This window comes from Melospiza georgiana, chromosome 9 (assembly GCF_028018845.1).
Source record: "Melospiza georgiana isolate bMelGeo1 chromosome 9, bMelGeo1.pri, whole genome shotgun sequence".
Taxonomy (NCBI): Eukaryota; Metazoa; Chordata; class Aves; order Passeriformes; family Passerellidae; genus Melospiza; species Melospiza georgiana.
The window spans coordinates 21,301,265-21,322,223 of NC_080438.1; the positions used below are offsets into that span (position 1 = coordinate 21,301,265).

General features: G+C 49.5%; 1 protein-coding gene across 9 annotated transcripts in view; it reads left to right on the plus strand.

The window, feature by feature from the left end:
* The window catches only part of PTPRF (protein tyrosine phosphatase receptor type F), a 244,718-nt gene that overhangs the window by 164,164 nt on the left and 59,595 nt on the right, over positions 1 to 20,959 (plus strand). For 8 of the 9 annotated variants that reach the window (XM_058030402.1, XM_058030405.1, XM_058030407.1 and 5 more), the window contains 5 exons: positions 6,692 to 6,961; positions 9,683 to 10,264; positions 10,689 to 10,822; positions 11,912 to 12,056; positions 20,371 to 20,564. In XM_058030402.1, coding sequence (XP_057886385.1) covers positions 6,692 to 6,961; positions 9,683 to 10,264; positions 10,689 to 10,822; positions 11,912 to 12,056; positions 20,371 to 20,564 — 1,325 coding nt within the window. Of the gene's footprint in view, positions 1 to 6,691; positions 6,962 to 9,682; positions 10,265 to 10,688; positions 10,823 to 11,911; positions 12,057 to 17,212; positions 17,519 to 20,370; positions 20,565 to 20,959 lie in introns of all 9 variants that reach the window. The other variant, XM_058030410.1, reaches the window with a different exon arrangement.

Genomic DNA, 20,959 nt, shown 5'->3' on the forward strand with positions numbered 1-20,959 from the left:
GTGTGGGTTCCTTAATTCCTCCTGAAGCTTTAAAAGTTTTAGCTTTCTCTAGAGGCAAAAAGCTTACTTTGATCTCAGCTGGAGGAGAACTCAGCATGATGCCCTCCCTTGCCACAAGGCAGCAGGGGCAGCTGGCTGAGATCCAGATCCCTTGTGCTAAGGCAACTTCCCTGCTCCTCAGCAGTCCCTGCACGGGGGTAGCCCATTTTCCATGCTCTGTCCGTGCTCAGACAAGAGCCCTTTGCACAAGCAGGTCTGCCTCTCCTTCCGTCTCTGGGGCTGGGTCTGCCTCTGCAGGCAGGAGCGCTGGGAGCTCTGGCAGTGGCCCCAGCCACACCAAAGGTGGCTCAGGGAGGCCCATGGTGACAGGCACAGGAATTGTAGCCACTCAGCAAAACTGACTGGTGCTTTGCTCTGCTCTGTCCTGCTGCTCTCAGAGAGCCAGAGGGGAATAAAGGACACTAGTGAAAGGCAAATCCAGCCTTTAAATTAAATCCAGCTCCAGACCTAGCTCAAGGCACTCATGATTTCATGCTGAGAAAAGCTGGTGTTTCTGGCAGAAGTGTGGATTTAGTTTCCAGACATGATTCCTTCCCTGAACAGGTTCTGTGGGGGTCTGTGCTTCCACACCCACTGAAGGTAGGGGATGCTCACATCACTCCCCAGGTGGCATGGGGAAGAGACCCTGGCTTGTCTCACACAAACTATCAGGCAGCTGGATGAATTGTCTTATGATCATCACTGGAACAAGTTTTAACAAATTGTCATAGCAGCTGTTTCAGTACACTGAGTTCGATCCCATTTCTCTCCCTGGGACATGCTCTCATTTAGATTGTACTGAGGAACGGGACCTTTGTTGTTTACCTTCTAAAAATAGATTTTGTGGAGGATAAAATTACCTCAGCACAAGACAATGATGAAAAATGAGAACAAGGAAGAAAAGAGGGGAAATCAAAGCCAAGGCCCAAAGCCTCCCAGATTTCAGTGAATTTGAAGCACTGCTGTGATGGCTGAGACACCTCTGGAGACTAAACCTTTGACAGGGCACTTAAGTGTTTTAGCCACATGGTTTAGCTGAAGGGAGGCAGCTGAGAATGGGTATAAGGCAGCAGGAGTGAAGAATTTCTCATTCTTTTTGTCAACCCTTTCTTCCCACTCCACCAAAAATACCTACATACACAAATATTTAATGTGAAGCCAGAAATTAGTTTCTAAATATTCCATTGGGGTTTGCCATGCTTATAATTTGTTTGGCACTGATAATTACATCGTACATTTTTCCAGCTTTACTTAAAACTGTGTACTGCTAACCCATGCATTTAATTATTGCTCTGTGACTGCTACAAGGTTATTTATTAACAAGTTATTTTATCTTGATACAGTGGATCTTTTCTCTTATTCCCCTCCTTAATGTTTTGTTATTTTCATCAGAGAAATTTCTGAGAGCAAATGCAAATTGCAGAGCTCCACAATCTTGCTCTCCCTTACTTTGCTATTAGTATGTCAGTATGCTGAATGCTGATGTGTCTCCAGTGCTGCACCACTGTAATGATATATCCTCTTTTATATGTGGTTGTCAGCACAAATAATTAGACCTAAAAGTTATAGCTGAAATATAATCCAAAAATGGCAAGGCCCTGTTTTGGAAATTGTCTATAAAATGTCAGCACTCAAGGATACATTGGGAGCATAAATAGTACAGCATTGTTTGAGCACAAGATTAGACTGTAAATGCATTTTTTCTGGTTCCAATTTTTCCTCTCCTTCTCTTGGTTCTGTCAATAGGTTGTGAGACTTCAGCAACTGCCTTTCCGTTTGAAGTCCTTTTGTAAAATGATAGCACTGGGGAGAGATGAAAGGTGTCTACACATGAGTAAACCATGCAGACCAATGATCATATTTGAGGATAGCTCCTAAACTCACTCCTTCCTGACTTGGAGGAGGTGGTTCCTGAGGAAGGCAGGAGTTTTGGCAGGTGACCAGTCTGGCAAGGGCAGACACACCCTGTTCACCAGGGATCCTTCAGCTTGCCTGGCTCGAGTAATGAATTGGACAGTCTCACTCCCAGAGATGTGCCCCTGCTTTGCACTCTGCTGCTCATCCCAGCTGGGAGGTTGGAGCAGAGCCCCCTGGCCTTGCCTTGTGTGTGCTGGGACTGGGGAGGAGCAGCAGAGCAGGCAGTCCTGGTTCTGCTTGAGAGCAAAAGGGACTTCTGGCTGCTGTTCCCTCGTGCAGAGGACAAAGGGGAGAGGATGTCAGGACCTGAGCAGCTGGAATTGCCTCAAAGAGGAGCAGAGAAGTGTGCAGAGCACAAGCACAGCTCCATCACCATGGAGCAGCACCCAGTGAGCACACAGGAAGGGGAAAAATGAGGCCCAGAATTAGATGCCAGGTAGGCGTGGTGCAAAGGAGACCCTGAAGCAGGAGTGGGCAAATAGAGGTGCCTGAATCTCTGCAGACCAGAGGGAGGGGTGTTAGCATTGTCATCTGCTAAGCTGTACTGTGGCCAGGGGAAAATTTGGAAATTTGGTTTCCCCTTTCCCTAGCAGCACTGCACGCCTTTGGAAGCCTGGGCAGTCCTCCTGGCACTTGGTGTTTCTAGCAGAGCCTCACTGGATCCAGCAGTGTCTCAGCACATGAGAGGGACTAACAACCCCAGCCTGAGAGCCCTGAGCTTAGAGCCTACAGCTTTGGCAGCCAGCAGCAGGGAGGAGGGTGTCCCTGGTTCTCCAAAGGGGTAACTTCACCCTCGGAGGGAACCTGAGATGTGTGGAAACAGCCACTCTGTGCTGAAAGGAGCCAGGCAATCGATTGAAGCTCTTTGCTCTCAAGGCAAGGAATGTGCATGTTAGTGCATGCTGAATTATTAACATTTCTCAACCCTTGTGGCTCTAGTGTTGCTTGCCCCCCTTCTTCCCCCAGCAGTCCCCCCTGTGAGTGGGGAGCCAGACTCCACAGTGTCTTTTCTCCCGGTCCTGTGAGATCCAGGGCATGGGCTCAGGTTGCACTGCACTCACTGCTCCGAGTTTCACTTCACTTCCTAAGGAATGCGCTCTGTAGGGAGATATGCAGAATAGTGGGCTAGCACAGAGCCCTTATGATGCCTGTTCTCGGGATGAATTATAATGAATCTCATTTTTGACAGTCTGCAGGTTTAGTTAAACCCCTGAATTATAGTATTGTCCATATTGAAATATTTTTAATATTCATAGTAGTTTTCCCTGTGCTGTTCTTGCAAAACCTCTGAACCATCTTCTTCTGATCCTTATCCAAAAAGAGGATTAAAAAAATTATTGCAAATTCTAGTCAAGAAAATTGTAATTAAAAGGGAAATTTCATTGCTGCAAAAAATGAAGAAAACAAAATTTTCTGGAGCATTTGAGGTAGAGTCATGGACTGTAATAACCCATGTGATTTGACTTGTAAATTGGACAGAAATTCCAAGAATGTTGCTTTTTGAGGAGTTACACTGATTTAAATTATTACCAGACTCTTATGCTAGAGAAGCTAGCAACTTAAATTGCTGGCTTGAGCCCGAGGAATGTGTTGATGCTGCTCTGCAAGCTGCTGTGAGAGCTGTGCCAGCTCTTGCTAATGCTAACTGACAGCATCTCCCCTTCTCCCTCCATACTGACTGGGACAAGAAGCTGCCAATTATCCCCCAAGAGGATGGGAGGCTGATGGAGCCCATCCCTTCCTTTGCATATACTCCTGACAGAGCAGTGTCTGGCCAGATCTCTTACTGAAGGCACTGCCCTGACCTCCTCCCACCTCTCATGTAGAGAGCTGACCCCTGCACAGGGCATCCATTTTTAGCAGCTGGGTGCCTTGGGCACTGCTGCTCTCTGGTGCAGAGCAGTGAGTCCATCTCAGCAGCTCTGCCGGTGTGCAAATGAGGGGAGGATGGCTCAGCCATTCTGGATTGCAGGAATGCACCACAGAAACCTGTTTAAGCACCACAGAAGCCTGTTTAAGCACTCCTCTGTTGCCAGGCTGGAGAGCTGAGGCTCCACACAGCACCTGCAGGCTGTGGTGTGCAGGAGGCACAGCCCGTGTGGAGGCTGGTGAGGGGGTCTCATACTGTTTGATCCACAGGAGAGCTTTCCTTGCCACTCATCCCTTTTCTAAGCACAGGAATGCACCAATCATCTCTGCTGCTCCCGTGTGTGTGGCACAGGGGGGGAGAGTGACTTCCCATCACCCTGCAGAGTGCTGGTGCAGGGCCCTGAGCCCAGTGAAGTGCCTGTCCCCTCCCTGCAGGGGACCAGGCAATGTCAGCCCTGACATCCCTCGGGAGAGGCAGCACAGCCACCACAGGTCCTGCCCCTCTGCAGGACACATCAAGGGTGACATGGCACCAATGGGACTCACACAGCCCCAAGAGCACCTGAAAGCAGGAGCTTGGCATGGAGACTCAGTGTGGGGTGTAGGGGACTCTGCGGCAGGCTGTGCTGCCTCTGGTCTCACAGGGCTGGAAGTGAAAATCTGTTTGTGCATGCTGGGCTCTGACCTTTCTGCATGGCCTTGTGTCCTCCAGTTTATTGTCTTTCCAGGTCCTTGTATGTGTGTGCCTTCCCTCTCCCTGTCCTGCCCTTCCACCACCGTCTGTCTGACTTTGTAGTGGCCTCCGGTGCCTGCCAGCCTGTTTGCCTTGTGCATGTGTGTGAGTGCTGTGTGCACACCTATGGCATTATCCTCAAAGTTTGCTTTTTTTCTGTTTTAATACAGCTTGGGTGGGTGGGTTTGGTCCTTTGGCGGGGACAGAATTTGAACAGCTTCTACCTGGAATAATTTGACGCCATGTTCATTGGAAAATAAACCTGACTCTTAATGAATGGTGCTGGGATGCTTTGGTTGGAAATACATGCCATCATGTTAAACCATTGTCATGTCCATCAGGTTAAGTCTGTATTCTCATGACTGCATAGCATCTGAGTACACTTTCAGTTCTGTCTCATTTGGGGAGCACTGCCCCGTTGGTCAGGTAACACTTCACTGGTGATTGCTCGTGTAGGTATTGATTTGAGATTTAATAATTGATTAAAAGAAGCATCCAGCAAGACTTTGGATTTATATGCTCAAAAAAAAAAAATTGCAAAGGAAGTTATCCTTAAGTTATCCTTACCCTGGTTGGTAAGGAGCTAATGAGCCCTGTTTTGTCACTGAGACGATGTGTAGTACACACACAATGTTGACAATATTGTTTAATTTATCACAAAGTCTTAGCTCTGTTGTACATGCAAGTGTGGGGGCTTCTGTGTTCAGTCTATTTCTGCAATCCGGATGGTTTGGGGATGAATCATCAAAGAGAGCACTAGTGAAATTTGATTTGGGTAGAGCCAGCTTGGCAAGCGGAGCTGACACCTCTGCGGCTCACGGGGCTGTCAGCAGCTTTGCAGTCTGCGGAGATGCCGCGGTGGAGGAGCCAGCCCAGCAGAGCTGTGAGTCCCCGGCCCCCATCGCCCGTGGGGCTGGCCACACCCGTGGCCTGTTGTGACCTGGCCCTGCTCAGGCTCCTGCCCCGGTCCCAGCTGCCCCCAGCACTGCAGCAGTCGCTGCCCCACCAGCCCAGTGCATGGATGGAGGAGCACAGTTGGCAGGGAGAGGCTCCTCGCAGCCAGGCACTCGTGACCCCGGCCGCTGCTCGGGGCTGCTTTTCCAGTGGAGGAGGCTAGAGGAGAGCAGAGTTGCTGGGCAAGACACATCCGAGCAGTTTCCCTTTTTAACTACAGACTGAAATGAGCTTGCCCAGAGGAGACAAAGATTTACTGAGCACAGTTGTTTCTCTACCCTTGCTTAAATGGGCCCATAACACTAACCCTGAAGAAGGGACCTCATTTCTCAGTGTCATTTTCCTGACGGGAATGCATATGGCAGGCAGCTTTAGAGCTTTATTGTAGCTGAGAGTTGCTTACAAATAAGTCTTGAATGAAATACCCGGCAAGGGATTGATAGGAAGAGAAGCTGTGCGATGCAATAAGGAGGAATACATCTCCCAAAGAGCTGCCACGAAGGTGGGAAAGGTTCTGCCAGCCCAGCTCTCTTCTGTCAAAATGGATATGATCTCACATCTGTCAGGATTAGTTCTGTCCTGCCCAGCAAGGTGATCTCTTCAGGCCCTGACAATGTCATGCAGCTCGGGTGACTATTTTCTGAGCCAAGGTAGAACCTGAGTTACATTTTGAAAGGAATTATATTTTATTTAGCAGCACACGTGTGCTGATACAAAAAGAAACCCTTCTGCTGCCCCTGCCCAAACCCCGTGAGGTTTAGGGAACAGGCTGCTTTGCTACAGAGCTAATAAATTGAGCAGGTGATTCCGTTTTGCAGAGCTTCAGCAGGCCCTGCGCGAAGTGTGTGACTGGCATTTGTGCATGCTCTGTAATTAGAAGGATGTAATTTAAATGGAGGAATGTTTCATGTTAGTAATATGATTTCAAAAGGCTACATTTGGAGGGAAGGGATTGAGCCATCTCTTAATGAGTTCTGCTAATAAGATGCCAGTGGCTAAGGAGGGATAAGCAAAGTGTGTGCAATTTGGCAAAGTAGTGAACAGCTTTTGCACTTCATTTTATCTGTCCTGAGGGATAGACAGGCAGAAACGTTGGCTGCCCCTCATGTACCCCCACAGTGCAGCTGAGTGCTCTCTGCTGGTGCTGTGGCCCTACTAGCTGTCTCCTCCTTGTTTCAGTGCGGCGTGTTGCTCCTCGATTCTCTATCCCTCCGAGCAACCACGAGGTGATGCCTGGGGGGAGCGTGAACCTCACCTGCGTGGCTGTAGGTGCTCCAATGCCCTATGTGAAGTGGATGGCTGGTGTGGAGGAGCTGACCAAAGAAGATGAGATGCCCGTCGGTAGGAACGTCCTGGAGCTCAATAACATCATGCAGTCTGCCAACTACACCTGCGTGGCCATCTCTTCCCTTGGCATGATCGAAGCCACAGCCCAGATAACTGTCAAAGGTAAGCAGCTATTACTTGCAGTGCTCCTGTTTGGGTTTCAGCAATGTAGCCCTTTGCCAAAGTTTCTTGGCTGCAGCCAATTTACTGCTCTCTTCTGTGACTTTTCCAGTTTGCAAGGGAAGTTCCTACACCCACAACTTTTTTTTTTCCTGCTCACAGTGTGATGAGATAGTCGCTCTGAAGGTCATTTTCCTCTCTCCCTGCAAGTGGCATGGTAGACGAGCTTGTGGCAGGCCAGGTCCCTGTCACGCCATGAGAGAACCTCACTGAGTCTGTGTTGGTGTCAGCAATGTCTGGCTTGGTCATTGCATCAACAGGATCAGCTCTGCACAGTGGTGGGCCATGGGTGTCCTGGGGCAGGGTGTGTGGATGTCTGCAGTCAGAGAGCTGTTCACAGAGATGTCCTCTTGCAGTAAGGGTGAGACAAGAAAGTTCATCCCAGCAATGTGAAGTTTCCATGAGCCTCAACAGAGTGAGCATCCTCCCTCCCTACAGGGAGGAGCTATATGAGTTCATTTGAAATTTGTTACATAACCCTCTGTAAATGTCTTCCCTTACTGCTCTGCCCCTTTCCCTTTCTTTTTCTTGTGTTGCTGTCCTTCAGCTGTACTTTCTGCTGACGTTTCACAAGTAGCTTTGCTCCAAAGAGGATATTGTTGCCAATTGCTGACCACAGGATAGTCCACCCACTAAAAGGACGCTGAAGGTGTCCTGCCTTTCCCGTCTGGGGCCTATCAGAGCCACAGTATCCATTTCCTTCTCTGCTTGCAGTTGATTTGTAGCTCAGATTACCACAGATATGTCATCTTTTGAGTCTGTCTGTTCTTGCAGGCCGCTTCCTGCACTAAGGCCACCTTTAGCACAGAGTTCCTGCTTAACAAATCAGAGAATTGAGTGTTAGCCCTCTCTGACCTGGAGATAACAGGAACTTCTCTGGGCTAGTCAGAGGATGCTTTTAACCTCAGCCGCACCCAGCTCCCTTTACTCACAACACCTGCTCCTCAGTGCCTTTTCCAGCCTCTCTTCTCATACAGAGCACAGTGGTTGCCTTGCTATAGCAGACACACAAGAGCGTGTAGGAAAAAGTGCCATGATGGGGTGGTGGTCTGGTCTTGGAGGGAAGAGGTGGGAACTGCACCCTTGCACTGATGGTTTGCAGCATTTACCTCTTCATAGCTGGAATGCCTTTGCCTCATCCCTCACTGCCCCAGGACAGGGAGCAATTTGCTCAGCTTCTTTTGCCCTTCACCTTCCTCCCTGTGTCCTTGTGTGCTTTTTCTACACCTTTATTCTGGATATCTTACTGCCTCTGTCCCAAACTCCTTCACCCAGTGTTACTTCTCCTGTGCTTGTTGGCAAGCAGAGCATTTTCAGTGCATACAGGAGAAGCAAGATCACACAGAACTGATTGCACTTAAGTGTGTTAAAAGTACCAGACCTGCCCTTGCTCACATGGAGGCTCCACACCCAACAGCTGTTAGGAGTCAAACTTGTGGCTCTTCAAAAGAAAAGGAGTTTCATCTGTCCTTGAAAGCCTGAGGGAGGCTGCCAGTTTCTAGGATGCTGTAAGAAATCTGTTTCTTGAAGCCATAATACTTTGCAGGTTGGTTTGCCCTGAGTCATGGGTAGTGGTGGGGTGTCTGGCTGTGGGTTGTGTGCCCTCCCCTCACATGCCAGTTCAGCCCTGATGATCTTCTCAGTATTCATGTTGTGGTAGCACTGGAGAAGGCATTCTCTCTGGTACTCAGAGCAGGCATGCCCTGTGCTAAAGGAGCTTGCCTTCCTCAGCTGAACATGTAAAAACTAGAAACCTGATGGCTTTGCCAAAGAATGAAGTTCTTGAGTATCTTAATTTGGGTTGAGCATTTTCCCTAGTTCCTTCTCAAGCATGGCTGCATTACAAGTCACTAATTACTTTAGAGTGGTTTGTAGGAGGTTTAAACTTACTGTAGACTTTAATTCAGTCCTTGTACTAAAGTATTTGTGTACTCTGCAAATCTCTCTCACACACAGTCATTCTTTTTCTTTGTTCTTGTGGTAAAATGGTAAATCTGGAAATGTGTGTTTGCGGTAGTTGTGTTCTCATTGACACTTCAGAGGTATCATTGTCAGAGTTCTTGTGTAACAATTTACTGTCTGGTTGCAGTTTGACACACCACCCAGTGAAATAGTGGATATGAAAGTTGGTAATTTCTCTGGCTGTATCTCTCCTGCATGTACTGTAATACTTACAAAGCCTTGCCCCATCAACCCTTCTAACAGCATTGTCCATGAACTACCTTTGGCCTAAGATACTGTCTCTCTGGAAGCAAGAGCATAACTCCAGATTACTCTGGTGCTCTGATTGCTTTACTGTGTAAATCAGATGTGCACCTGGCTTCTGGGGCCAGCCCAGCCCAGCAAGCATCTTCCCACTGCAGGGTGAACCCCCATGACAGAAACATTCCTGCATCCCCGTTGAATTACTTTTATTTAGCCTGCTGCTGGTAAGTGCGTCAAGCACATCTAATAACATGATTGCTCTGTTTATCCTTCCATTAAGAACCACTTCAAGCAATATATGGTAATATAAAAATGCATGTTATAGAGGATGAAATGATTTCTGCCTTTTAAAGAAGAATGTTAATGGGAGGTGGCAGCTCCATTTTTATCCCCATGCACATTGCAAGGTTTGAACTGACTGAATTATTTAAATCACACCTCTCTGCCTTCCAATTGCAGCCCTGCCAAAACCTCCAACAGAGCCATTAGTGACTGAAACAACAGCTACCAGCGTGACCCTCACCTGGGATTCAGGCAACTCTGACCCCATTTCATATTACGTCATCCAGTACAAGCCCAAATCCCTGGAGGGCCAGTTCCAGGAGGTGGATGGTGTGGCAACCACCCGCTACAGCATAGGTGGGCTCAGCCCCTTCTCCGAGTACGAGTTCCGGGTCATCGCAGTCAACAACATCGGCAGGGGTCCCCCCAGCGAGCTGGTCGAGGCCCGGACAGGAGAGCAAGCTCCTTCAAGCCCACCCCTCAAAGTGCAGGCACGGATGCTGAGTGCCAGCACCATGCTGGTGCAGTGGGAGCAGCCGGAGGAGCCCAACGGGCAGATCCGAGGGTACCGCGTGTACTACACCACGGACCCGCACCTGCCTTTGAGCATGTGGCAGAAACACAACACTGATGACAGCCACCTCACCACCGTGGGCAGCCTCATCACAGGCACCACCTACAGCATCCGTGTCCTGGCCTTCACTTCGGTGGGCGACGGGCCCCCCTCGGACATCATCCAGGTCAAAACTCAGCAAGGGGGTACGTATGGAGGGGGGCAGGGGGCTCAGCCGAGTGTCTGACCTGCATTAGATTTATGCTGTCAGTCTCGGTACAGGTAACAGCCCACAGTTCTGTCTGAGATACAGTGGCTAAAAACGTGACACAAAGTCCTGGACATGGATGTCGGCACTGTGTAACTGCTGGACCCTTCTGGGGCCCGAGTACACATGTGGAAGGAAGGATCTGGGATGCAGCGAGGGTATGGAAGTGAGCACGATCCCTATAGTCACCCATCTGAGTGACAGAGATGCTTGCTTGTGACCTGAGATGTTCTAAGAGTGCAGTACAGGAAACAAGGAATGTTCTGGCAGAAATGAAAGAGGATCATCACAAAGTGAAATGATGACTTTGCTAAGTCATGCAGCTCTTCCCTTCTGGCACTAACCATGTCTTTGTTCCCCAGTTCCTGCCCAGCCAGCTGACTTCCAGGCAGAAGCAGAGTCTGATACCCGCATCCTGTTGACATGGCTGCCCGCCTCTCAGGAACGCATTACTAAATATGAGCTGCTGTACTGGGAAGGGGAGGATGGCACTCAGGTGAGGATCCTGCCTGGCAGCTCTTGGGGCTGGACATGGCAGGTTACCAGCTTGGGAAGGGTGTGTGCTCGAGCCAGGGTGGTAACAGAACTGTTTCTTTGTGTTTCTTCTGCCTCAGTGGTGTGCAGGAACAATAGGAGCATGGCATTCTGGTTTCTGCGTAAGTCACTTCAACAGTTCTTGTTCATGCTAGCAAAGTAGCTAGTGACTGGTTTGGGACTGGAAAGGCTCAGAGTGCTAGCAAAGTAGCTAGTGACTGGTTTGGGACTGGAAAGGCTCAGAGTGCTAGCAAAGTAGCTAGTGACTGGTTTGGGACTGGAAAGGCTCAGAATGCTGTGACAGCATCCCTGAGGCATGCTTACTGCTGGTGCCTGTGAACAGACACACTTCTGGGCAAGTCTGAAATGGACTCCAACATGTGTCTCTGGCCCCAGGACTGGTTAGATGTAAAAAGCAGACTGAAGATAGCCTAGAGAGTACCCTTCCACATTTACTGCTGGTCCCTAAAGGAAGCCTAGTTCAAGATATATCAAAGGTAGTGCTGGCTTCAAGACAGCACAGCAAGAATTGTGCCATGACACCATCACAGTGTGCCCATGGTCTTCTCCCTCTCCTCTTATTATGGTGGCATGAGAGCTGCCAAAAAATAAGTGCCTTTCAGTTGAAGTGTCAACAAAACAAGCACTTTTCCAGCAGTGTTTCAGTGCATTAGAGATCCTGACTGCTGCAGGACAAGGGCTTTACTTTGTTTCACAGGCAATACACTGTCTATTGGGAGAAAACAAACTTGTGTGTCCTGTGCCCCTTGTCTGAACTTGTATAGCTGGATCCAGCGTTCCCACAAAGCTCTCAGGCCAGTGAGTGGAGTATGGATACCACACAGTATTGTCTGGCTGTGGCAGAGGTCTGCTTCCCTGCAGAGTCCTGGTGTGTCACCAAGGAAGCTCCGTGCTTTGGAGTCCTGCAGGACTCATGCAGGCAGGTTTGGCAGCGTGGCTGGGACTTTTTGTTGGTCCAGAATGGCTGCACACCAGCTTTTCTGTGTTCTCCAACTACACCAATTCATCTGTTTCCTTTTTTTTTTGGCAGCAAAAGGTGGAGTTTGACCCAACCTCCTCGTATGCGGTGGAAGGTCTCAAACCAGACACGTTGTATAAGTTCCGTCTGGGTGCCCGATCAGAGCTGGGGGTAGGAGTTTACACCCCCACAGTGGAAGCCAGAACTGCCCAATCCAGTAAGTGCCTGACACTCAACACTGCTGGAGACAAAGCAAAAGCAGTCCATTTTCCATCTCCTGGGCACAGAGAAGCCCAGTGCCTCTACCCTTGTAGGTTTCCAGGGATGCTGGCGTGCAGTTTGCTAAAGGGAGTAATGGGGAAGCCAGCTGGGATTTGGATCAGGGCTCTTTGGCAGAGTGGGTGCACCCAAGGGGTAAGTTGTTTCTTTGTGTCCCTTTGATCATACTGTCTTTCCTTTAGGGTAGATTCATAAAAACTGAATAAAACAGGCTGGGAAATTGCTTTGGAGAGATTGATTTGAGTGGGTTTGTGCATCTCTATGAATTTACTCCCATGCAGGCAAGCTGTCTGGACAGGCAGCATATGGGTATTTGGCTCTAAATGTGACTGTCTCCAAACCATTGGATTTTCATCCCTTCACTCCCCATTCCAACTGCCTTGCTTACACAGGAGTCCATCCCTGGCCCATACAGTTGATTGCAAGGTGAGGCATCCTGTGAGGCCAGGCGTGTCTGTGGCTGTCAGGCAGCTGGAAGAGTCATTTTGGAGAAGTGGCCGTTTGCCAGGGTTGTGTGAGCAAGTGAGGCTGCTGCTTCTGGGACTGCAGTGCTAGGGGAAACCAGAGCAAGCTGCAGTTGAGTTAATAGAGACGCTCAATAATGAGGTGACCCAGGCAATATCACTTTCATCCTGGCTCTGCCCTGTGTGATCACAGAGCGGGAGTTTGCACTGCTCTGATTGGCAGCTCAAAGTGCTGCGCATAAGCAGATTAGGGCTATCAAAGGGCCCTGCGATAAGCTCGTTTTCACTAACGATTTTTGGGCTTGCCATTATGCAAAGGGCATTAAAAGGGGGGAAAAAAGACATTTCTGTTAGCACCGTCTGTCTGGGATTTACTGCTCTGTGGAGTGAGCAGTTGGCACAGGCGGCCAGCCTTCCCTGCAGGGAGGCCAGCAGCATGCACAGCAACCAGGAGTGTGAGATGGCCATTAGAAAGGGAGCTCTGGCAGGGAAGAGCAGCTCTGCTCACTTTTAGAATGACCTTCTCTTTGAGGAAAACTCAGCTTCATTAACATACCAGTCCCAGGCATTCCTCCACCTCGTTAATTGAGCTAATGATGTCTTAGAGCTGCACAATAGGCAGGTATGAAAATGGAGAAAGGTTCAGATCATACAGTTATAAATATTTGAACACTGAGAGCAAATTCTGAATATGGGGATTTGTATACCTGTTTCAGATAGCTTTTGTATTGATAGCAAAGGTTGAAGTAATTCTCTTGCCATGTAAATTAATTCCATCAGTGGATGCTCTTATCCTTGAACACACTTAATCAGAGACAGCTCCATGCATAAATGAGTCCTTCAGAGTCTCACAACAGTCCAAGTAAGAGAAATGTTTGTTTCATGGACTCATCAAGGCAGACATCTTATCATGACCTACTCTACCTATTGTCTGCTCAGAAGGCATCTCACACCAGTCTGGTTTTAAGGTTGTCACTTCACTGGCCAGTGGTGCAGTAGCTGACTGGTTCTGGCTTCTGTTTAGTCAGAGAAATGTGCATAGGCTGAAGAGATTTGGCATTTAGCCACAGGAGAACCTTGGTTTGACCAGCAAAGCCCTCCTCACACTGAAGGAGCTAAGAATCCTTGGATTGACCCAAGAAGTGACCTGGCTCTTGGTTTACAGGCCCCTACTTGAAAAGATTTCTGATGGCACTCTGTTCTATGACAGAAGCCATTGGCAGTTGCTGTGCTGTTCAGTGAGGGTGACAAACCACTGTCTGAACAGTCCCAATGCAAGGTGGAGCCTTGAGTACTGGGGGACTCAGAATCAAGTAGGTCTTTCAGAAAGCTGTGCTTTACCTTGGCAGAAGTTGTATGCGCAGTACACAACTTCCAGGCAGAAATCCTTTGGTCTTTACTTAGCAACACCTTGTATTAGATGGTTCAGTTGGTCCCCTTTGGCCTTACAATTTAATAATCTAGAAACACTGCAGCTCCCAGCTTCAAATTGGTCTCCTTCCTGCACTTTTCCATCTGGTTACCCTGAGAAAAGCTGTTAGATCATGGAGCTTGACACGTTCAGGTGGGACACAAACTGCAGGAGCAGTCAGATTCCTGCTTTCCAAAAAGCCTCTCTTCAGTCTCTATTCCTGTCCCTGACAAACCAGTCATGGGGCAGGTAGGAGGCCCATGATCACTAATGACTCACTAATGGGCTGGAGAAGGATGCTGGTCTTGCTTTTCTTGTGGCACCCCTGCTCAGGAGTAGTGGCCATGCTTGTGTGGAAGGGCCAGAGGGAGGCGATGCCCTTTTGAACCCTTCAGCAGCACAGCTGATACCTCATCTCCTGAGCAGGCAGCTGCTTTCTAGGCTGTCTTTCCTGCCAAGCTGCTCACTTAGTTGCTGGGCACCCTGCAAACAGTACAAGCAGTGCTGCTTTGAGGGCCTGAAGAGCACGGGGGAGTTTTCCAGGAGTCTGCAGTGCCTCAGGCAAGAGGAATGATGCAAGAGAGAAGCATCAGCTCTGTGCCCATTAGGCCTTGGCATTAAAATGCTCTTCTCCCTTGAAATACCAAGGTGGGTCCTAAGTCTGCCTTTTCCCTAGCCTGAGGAGCAGGTGGGTTGGATGGTGCACAGAGTTGCTGTGGGCTGTCGTGAGTAGCCTGGAGGCAGCAGAGGTTTGCACAGTGTGTGTGGGTACATCTGCATGTGTGGGTGCATGCTGGCCACCCAGTCTGCTCTTTGCGGGCCCCAGGAGGGACACTTCAACTCCTTGTGCATTTTAAGTTGATCCTGCTCATGTTATCAAGTTTTATTTTGCTTTCTTTAAGTGTTAATCTGAGCTTTTTGACTTGTACATCATATGTGTGACTCTTACCCAGTCAACAGCCAACTTTTGACTTGCCTACGCTGCCATCCAAAGCTACCTTTGGAGAATGAGCTCACTGCTGCATGCCAAGGGAAGCTGTGGAGGTTCTGTCAAAGCACATCTCTTCTGTGAAGGGCAGACAGTGGCAAAGGAAAGGTTTGCCAAGCCCCTTGTGTCTCACCTGTCCTGTCTGAGGAATGCCACCAGGCACTTTGTCTACATGATGCCCTCCATTGTAGGTGTTGCTTTGGTGCTATATCTTCCTACTCTCTTCCCTGCCACTTCTCTGCTGATTAACCAAAAGAGTGTGAGGATTCACTTTTTACCCCTGCTCCCTTTTCACTATACCAGATGGCAGGGCTGGTCCTGTGCTGCCTCCCTCACGTAGGCAACTGTTTGCTTCCACGCATTGCTTGGACTTCTCTTTCCTTCAGTGCAGCTCCCATAGCAGCAGCCTGACTGCTCAGGCATCATCTCCTGCAGCTCCATCACTATCTACTCTCCTCCCATCTTTCATCTCTCCAGGCATCTGAGCCCAAGCATCAGGAATGTTCCCTGCTCTCTGAGCACAGGAGTGGGCATTAAAAGTTACATTCACTTGCTGCCGCTGTTTCTGCAAGCAAGTGGGCCTTGTTCCCAGCAAGGAGAGGTCACTGGTGGCATTGGGAGGTCCTGCTGCCCTCTGCTTTCCCAGATCTTCTGCCACTGCCATCCTGTGCCCAGCAAATCTAAGGCACCATTGCTGAGTGCCCTGAGGTCCTTGCTGCCATGTGGAGTGATGTAGGTTGTGTTCACCTGTGAGCAGGCAGGGTTGTTCCTGTGCCCCTGCAAGACTGGCTCTGCTGCATTGGTGGCTGCAAGGACTGAAGCATGGGGAGGAGCAGCAGTCTTTTTTCAGGCATTTCTATGTTTCTGGATGCAGTGAAGAATGGAAGCTGCCTTTCACCTTCACCTGCCATGGCAAAGCAAGATACTCTGTACTCCATTATTACTTGGCCACACAGTTTTCCAGACTTAGAGCAACAGCCTGCTTTTTTATGATAATGGCCTGCCCCTCTGCTTAGGGCTGTTTCCTTCTGGATGAGCACCCAGGAATGGAGCCATCTCCCTTGTTCTTTCCCTGACTATGTGGGCTCCTTTCCTTCTCCAGATTTGCACTCTTGCCTTCTGTGCAGGCATGCTGTCCGCAGCATCCCAGGGCAGTGAGGCCACATGACAGGGGGCTGATGCTGCTGGGAGAGGGTTCCCATGCTGCCAGAGCCCTGCTGCAACCAGGCAGCAGTTCTGCAAGGCTGGAGAAGGGAATAAACCAGGCATATGTCCTGAAGATGCTTTGCTTTGTCCAGACCATCTCTCCTTTCCCGATCTCTCTTTTCCCACACGGATTTGTTTTACTGCTCTTCCCCAGTGTGCTGTGTAGAGACACTTCTCTCCCAATGATCCCAACGAGAAGCAGCTGTTGCCTGGATCCTATTCCTCCTCCTGTGGACAGATAACATTGCCAGGGCTTAGAAGTTAATGCACACTGCAGGTGCTTTTTTGCCTGGGAGGGGGCAAGACCTGCTTCCTTTCCACTGTACAAATCCATAGGCCAGGAATTTACTGAGGCGGGTGACCAGTGTGGCAGGCATGAAGCAGTCAGTCCCAGATTCCAGGGACGTGCAAAGCAGCACAACCACATTATCTCCTGTTCCTGCATGGTGCCTGGCCCCACCTGGTTAGGATGCAGCATACAGCTGATGGTCATGATTTTAAACCCTACCAGGGCAAACTCCAACCTCAGTCACCTGCTTTCCTTATCCACTTCTGTTTCCTCCACTTGTCTAGGAGTGAGTTTTCACAAGCCTTCCTACAATCTGGTGTGTGAGCTTTCCTTCTGCCACTCTTGCCTTCTGCAGCTTTCTACTTTTCTGGTTTCCATCTGCTTCAGATCTTCACTGAAAGCATCTTTCTTCTCCCTACCAGTCTCTCTCTCGCACCCTCCACATGCTCGGCTTCCCTTACTGCCATTTGTTGTGCTTGGTAAAGTGAGTGTCCAGAACTGCTTTGGGAAGAGGTGTTCTCTGATGTAGAACAGCCCTTCCATCTCCACGCTGCTCATCTGGCCTTCAAATACAAATTGCCCCCCTAGTGCCATCTTTGATGATCTGTGAGGATGGCAGGCAGTTGTCCACAGGTATGTTCATTACTCTGTTGGCTGGGTAAAAGTTCCCTGTGCATTTTGGTTTGTCCTTCCATTCATTTCCCTTCATCTCCCCACTTCATTTATTTGTCCCCAGCCCCCTCCGCCCCACCCCAAGAGGTCGAGTGTGTAAGCACCAGCTCCACCACCATCCGGGTAAGTTGGGTGCCGCCGCCCGCCCAGAGCCGCAATGGGCTCATCACCCAGTACTCCATTGCCTACCAGGCAGTGGAAGGAGATGACAACACCAAGCATGTGGTGGATGGCATTGGACGGGAGCACTCCAGCTGGGAGATCAAGGACCTGGAGAAATGGACAGAGTACAAGGTGTGGGTAAGGGCTCACACCGATGTGGGGCCGGGACCGGAGAGCATCCCCGTGCACGTGCGCACTGATGAGGATGGTAGGTGCTGCTGAAAAGCTCCTTCAGCTACTGCCGTGGGTTAGCCTGCACTCTGCTGAATGGGGTGCTGGAAAGGGGGGGAAAGGGAGGAGCAGGGACATTGACCTGGGAGCGGCTTTCAAGCAGGACCAGAGGGTGTCAGGAGCAATGCTCCAGGGAGCAGATCTCAACAGTTGCCCTGGAGTGGGGTTGGGGAATTGTTTGCTGGCCTTGTTCTGCCTCCAGGTTGTGTCAGATATCTCATTGTGGTCCTTCAGGGTCCTCTTTGTGTCAGCAGTGCTTCCTGTGCATGCAAGAAGGCATTGCTCTGCTTTCTGTTGTGGTTTATAGTGGGTGGTGCTGCATTCATTTTGAATGAGCTCTCCCAGCCAAAGGCTTCTCTTGTGAGCTCAGGACTTAAAGTTTACTTGTTGACCTGAAATCCAGCAAACTAAAGAGAGGGAAAGCAATCCATTTGAAAGTTGTAGATACTGTAGGAAAGCTGCTTCCTGCTCCAGCTTCCAGGCAAGCCACAGCTTATATAAAGCTTCTCTTCCACTCAAGAGTCAGAATACCACACGTACAGAGCACTTTACTGGATACGACAGCTTTAAAGAGAAATTGCTTTGTATTAGCAGGGCTGTCAGTTATGTCATCGTGATTTAAGCCATTTCCTTTGAAAGTGCCAGAGCTCAGGGTGACAGTAGGAGCTCCCGTGGCTTCGTGCTGACCCAAGAAAGCTGCAGATTTAATGGGAGAAGAAAGAGATGAAGCGTCCAGGCAAAGAAAGCATGATCTCTGCATTACCCAATCAGTGTAGGAAATTGAAACCAGACATGTTACAGTTTCCCTAAATGGGCTGCCACTGTCCCCCATGTCTCCATGGCTCTGAAAGTGGCGTCTGGGAATGCTTGCTGACTGCATTCCTGGGCTGGCAAACACATCTGTGTGTGTCCTGCTGCCTGTATTGTTTGCTTCAGTTCTCATTCAGCAGAATTGTAGCCCAGGGGAAGCTGTTACCCCAGAAATGTCGCAACAAGCTCTCTCAGTTAGTTTTTGGGCACCGTGGTTGGACATTCCAGCTTAGCTGTCAGGAGTGATTTTATATTCCTCTGACATGCTGATGCTCAGTAGATACCCATGATGAAGCGATGAGAAATGCTAAACTGTGTTCTGAAAACAAATTGAACTTTCCCTGTTTGGATCTCAAATGCAGGACACACTTCCCGTAGTGGGGCAGGGCAGAGTTCCTCAAAACGCTGTGGTCTGCTCATATTCACATCTTTTTGTGTCCCTGCAACATCCCTGTATCACGTCCTGCCGAGGCCTCCCGCCTTCCTGTGCCAGCAGAGCTTGACACACAGCTTCTGTCTGGCTCTCAGGGAGGATCTTGTTTTCCACTTGGACTCCCGGCTGTGTGTGTGGGCAGGTGTCTTGCCAGGACAGGAGAGCCCTGTGGCTGGTGCAAGGTCACTGCACTAAGTGAATTGTGGATTACAGCATAGGCTGCTCCAGGCAGAAGGGGGTAACTGTTCAAGCACAGCCCCCACCATTCCCACACCTTGAGTTGGCCTCTTGGTGCTAAAATGCTCTGTTCCTCCTTTCTTTATTTTATTAAATTATCTGCAATTAGAAGGACATCTGGGGAAAAATAATGAATTGCCCTGCAGCTTAAAAACTGTGCTTACCTGCTGGGTAGCTGTTTCTTCCCATTTAGTTGGATGAAATAGCAATACTCATTACATCTGCTTGTCAGGTATCCATCCCTAATTATCTAATACTGATTTCTTGCTGTGTTGAGAATTGGGGCGTATGAGGTTCCAAACCTCCAGATTTTCCCAGGGCAGTGGAAGGTGAAAAGGGTCCTGCAGATGAGGTGATGGGATGGAGCCCAGGTCCTTCACTTGGTACTGGGCACCTGGGTAGGATCAGTATCCTCCAGAGTGCACACCTCTACTCCCAGCTGCTTCAGCCAGAAGGAGCTTTCCAGGAGCAAGTGAGAAGCTAATTTTTTAGAATTGACATTTTTGTCACAGTCAATGCAAGAGCGAAATATAATAAGGAGGTAATTTTTCCAAATGGTAAATAGGGTATAAATACATTTTTAAACGGGCCTCACCTTGCAAGAAAATTGATATTTTCTGGGCAGTGTAATTTTTCATTTTATTATCAAAAAGCATTCAGCTAGTCGTGCATGAAATACAGTCCCCAGAGCTGTCACAATCCCCACAGGCCCCTTTATCTGGCTGAGTTCAGTGACTGCTGTCTCTGAGCTCTGGGTTATTGTTTTAGGATGGTGCTTTTCCCCCTCATTAACCTCTCACTGTCACAGGGGAAGAGCATGTGTGTGCTCTGGCTGGTGGCAGGTACCAGGGCTCCCTGCAGAGGAGGCTCAGCACCCAGTCATGCTACCTGGGGCTGTTGGGCTTCCTTCAGATGGGTCTGAGAGGAGGTGTTGTGTCAGGCAAGATGCTGAGAAGGCTTTAAAGCCCCTGCGTGTGCCCCAGGGCATCCTGAGCTGCAGAGGCTCACCTTAGTCTTTATATTCTGCTGTATTCTTGTATCCTTCCTTGCTCCCCTACTGCTGGAGATGAGAGGGAGAGATGGACCTTGGGTCTGATTCAGCACAATGACTTTCATATGGGGTGCTCCTGCATATCACAATTACACTCTTTCTTACTGAGAGCAGCAAAAGGGGAAGGGGTCAGGGATGTGGTCATGCTGAAAGACTGCAGTGTCATGTTCTGGGCAGGTACAGGGAGGTGGTACCTGTGGGGCTGTCCTGGCAGGGAGGTGGGGGAAGGTAGCAAGGCAGTGAGAGGCAGTGGCGTGGTTGTGTGTGCCTGCTGACTGTTGTCCCATGTGTGTTGCAGTGCCCAGCGCCCCACCGCGAAAGGTGGAGGTGGAGTCTGTGAACTCGACCGCCATCCGGGTGAGCTGGAAGCTGCCCATCTCCAACAAGCAGCACGGGCAGATCCGCGGCTATCAGGTTACCTACGTGAAGCTGGAAAACAACGAGCCCCGAGGGCAGCCAGTGATCAAGGACGTCATGCTGTCAGAAGCACAGGTACAGTGTGGGGGCCACCAGATGGTGGGCACGGCACCTTCCCTCTCTGCAGAGGGGCAGGCTGGCTGGGTCCAAATGTTTCTTGGCCTCGTGTTGCAGCTCCAGAGTGTGGGACTCAGCCTCCCTGAGCAGGGCAAGCAGTTTATCTTTAAACTGTGGCTTAAACATGGGTAAAAAGTTTAATCAGGGAAGGATTACTGTAGAAAAGATGATGTATTGGATGATGTTTCTCTCTTACCCCTTCTCTGATATGTACCTCTGCCTGCCACATCCTGTGCAGACTCCAGCTGGAGGAAATTGTGCTTTGACAGTCTGTTTACAAATGGTCAGAAAGTTTTAAATACGCCTTGAGTCTTTCGTTTGTGATGCTGATTATGTTCAGGGCAAAGTGTCTT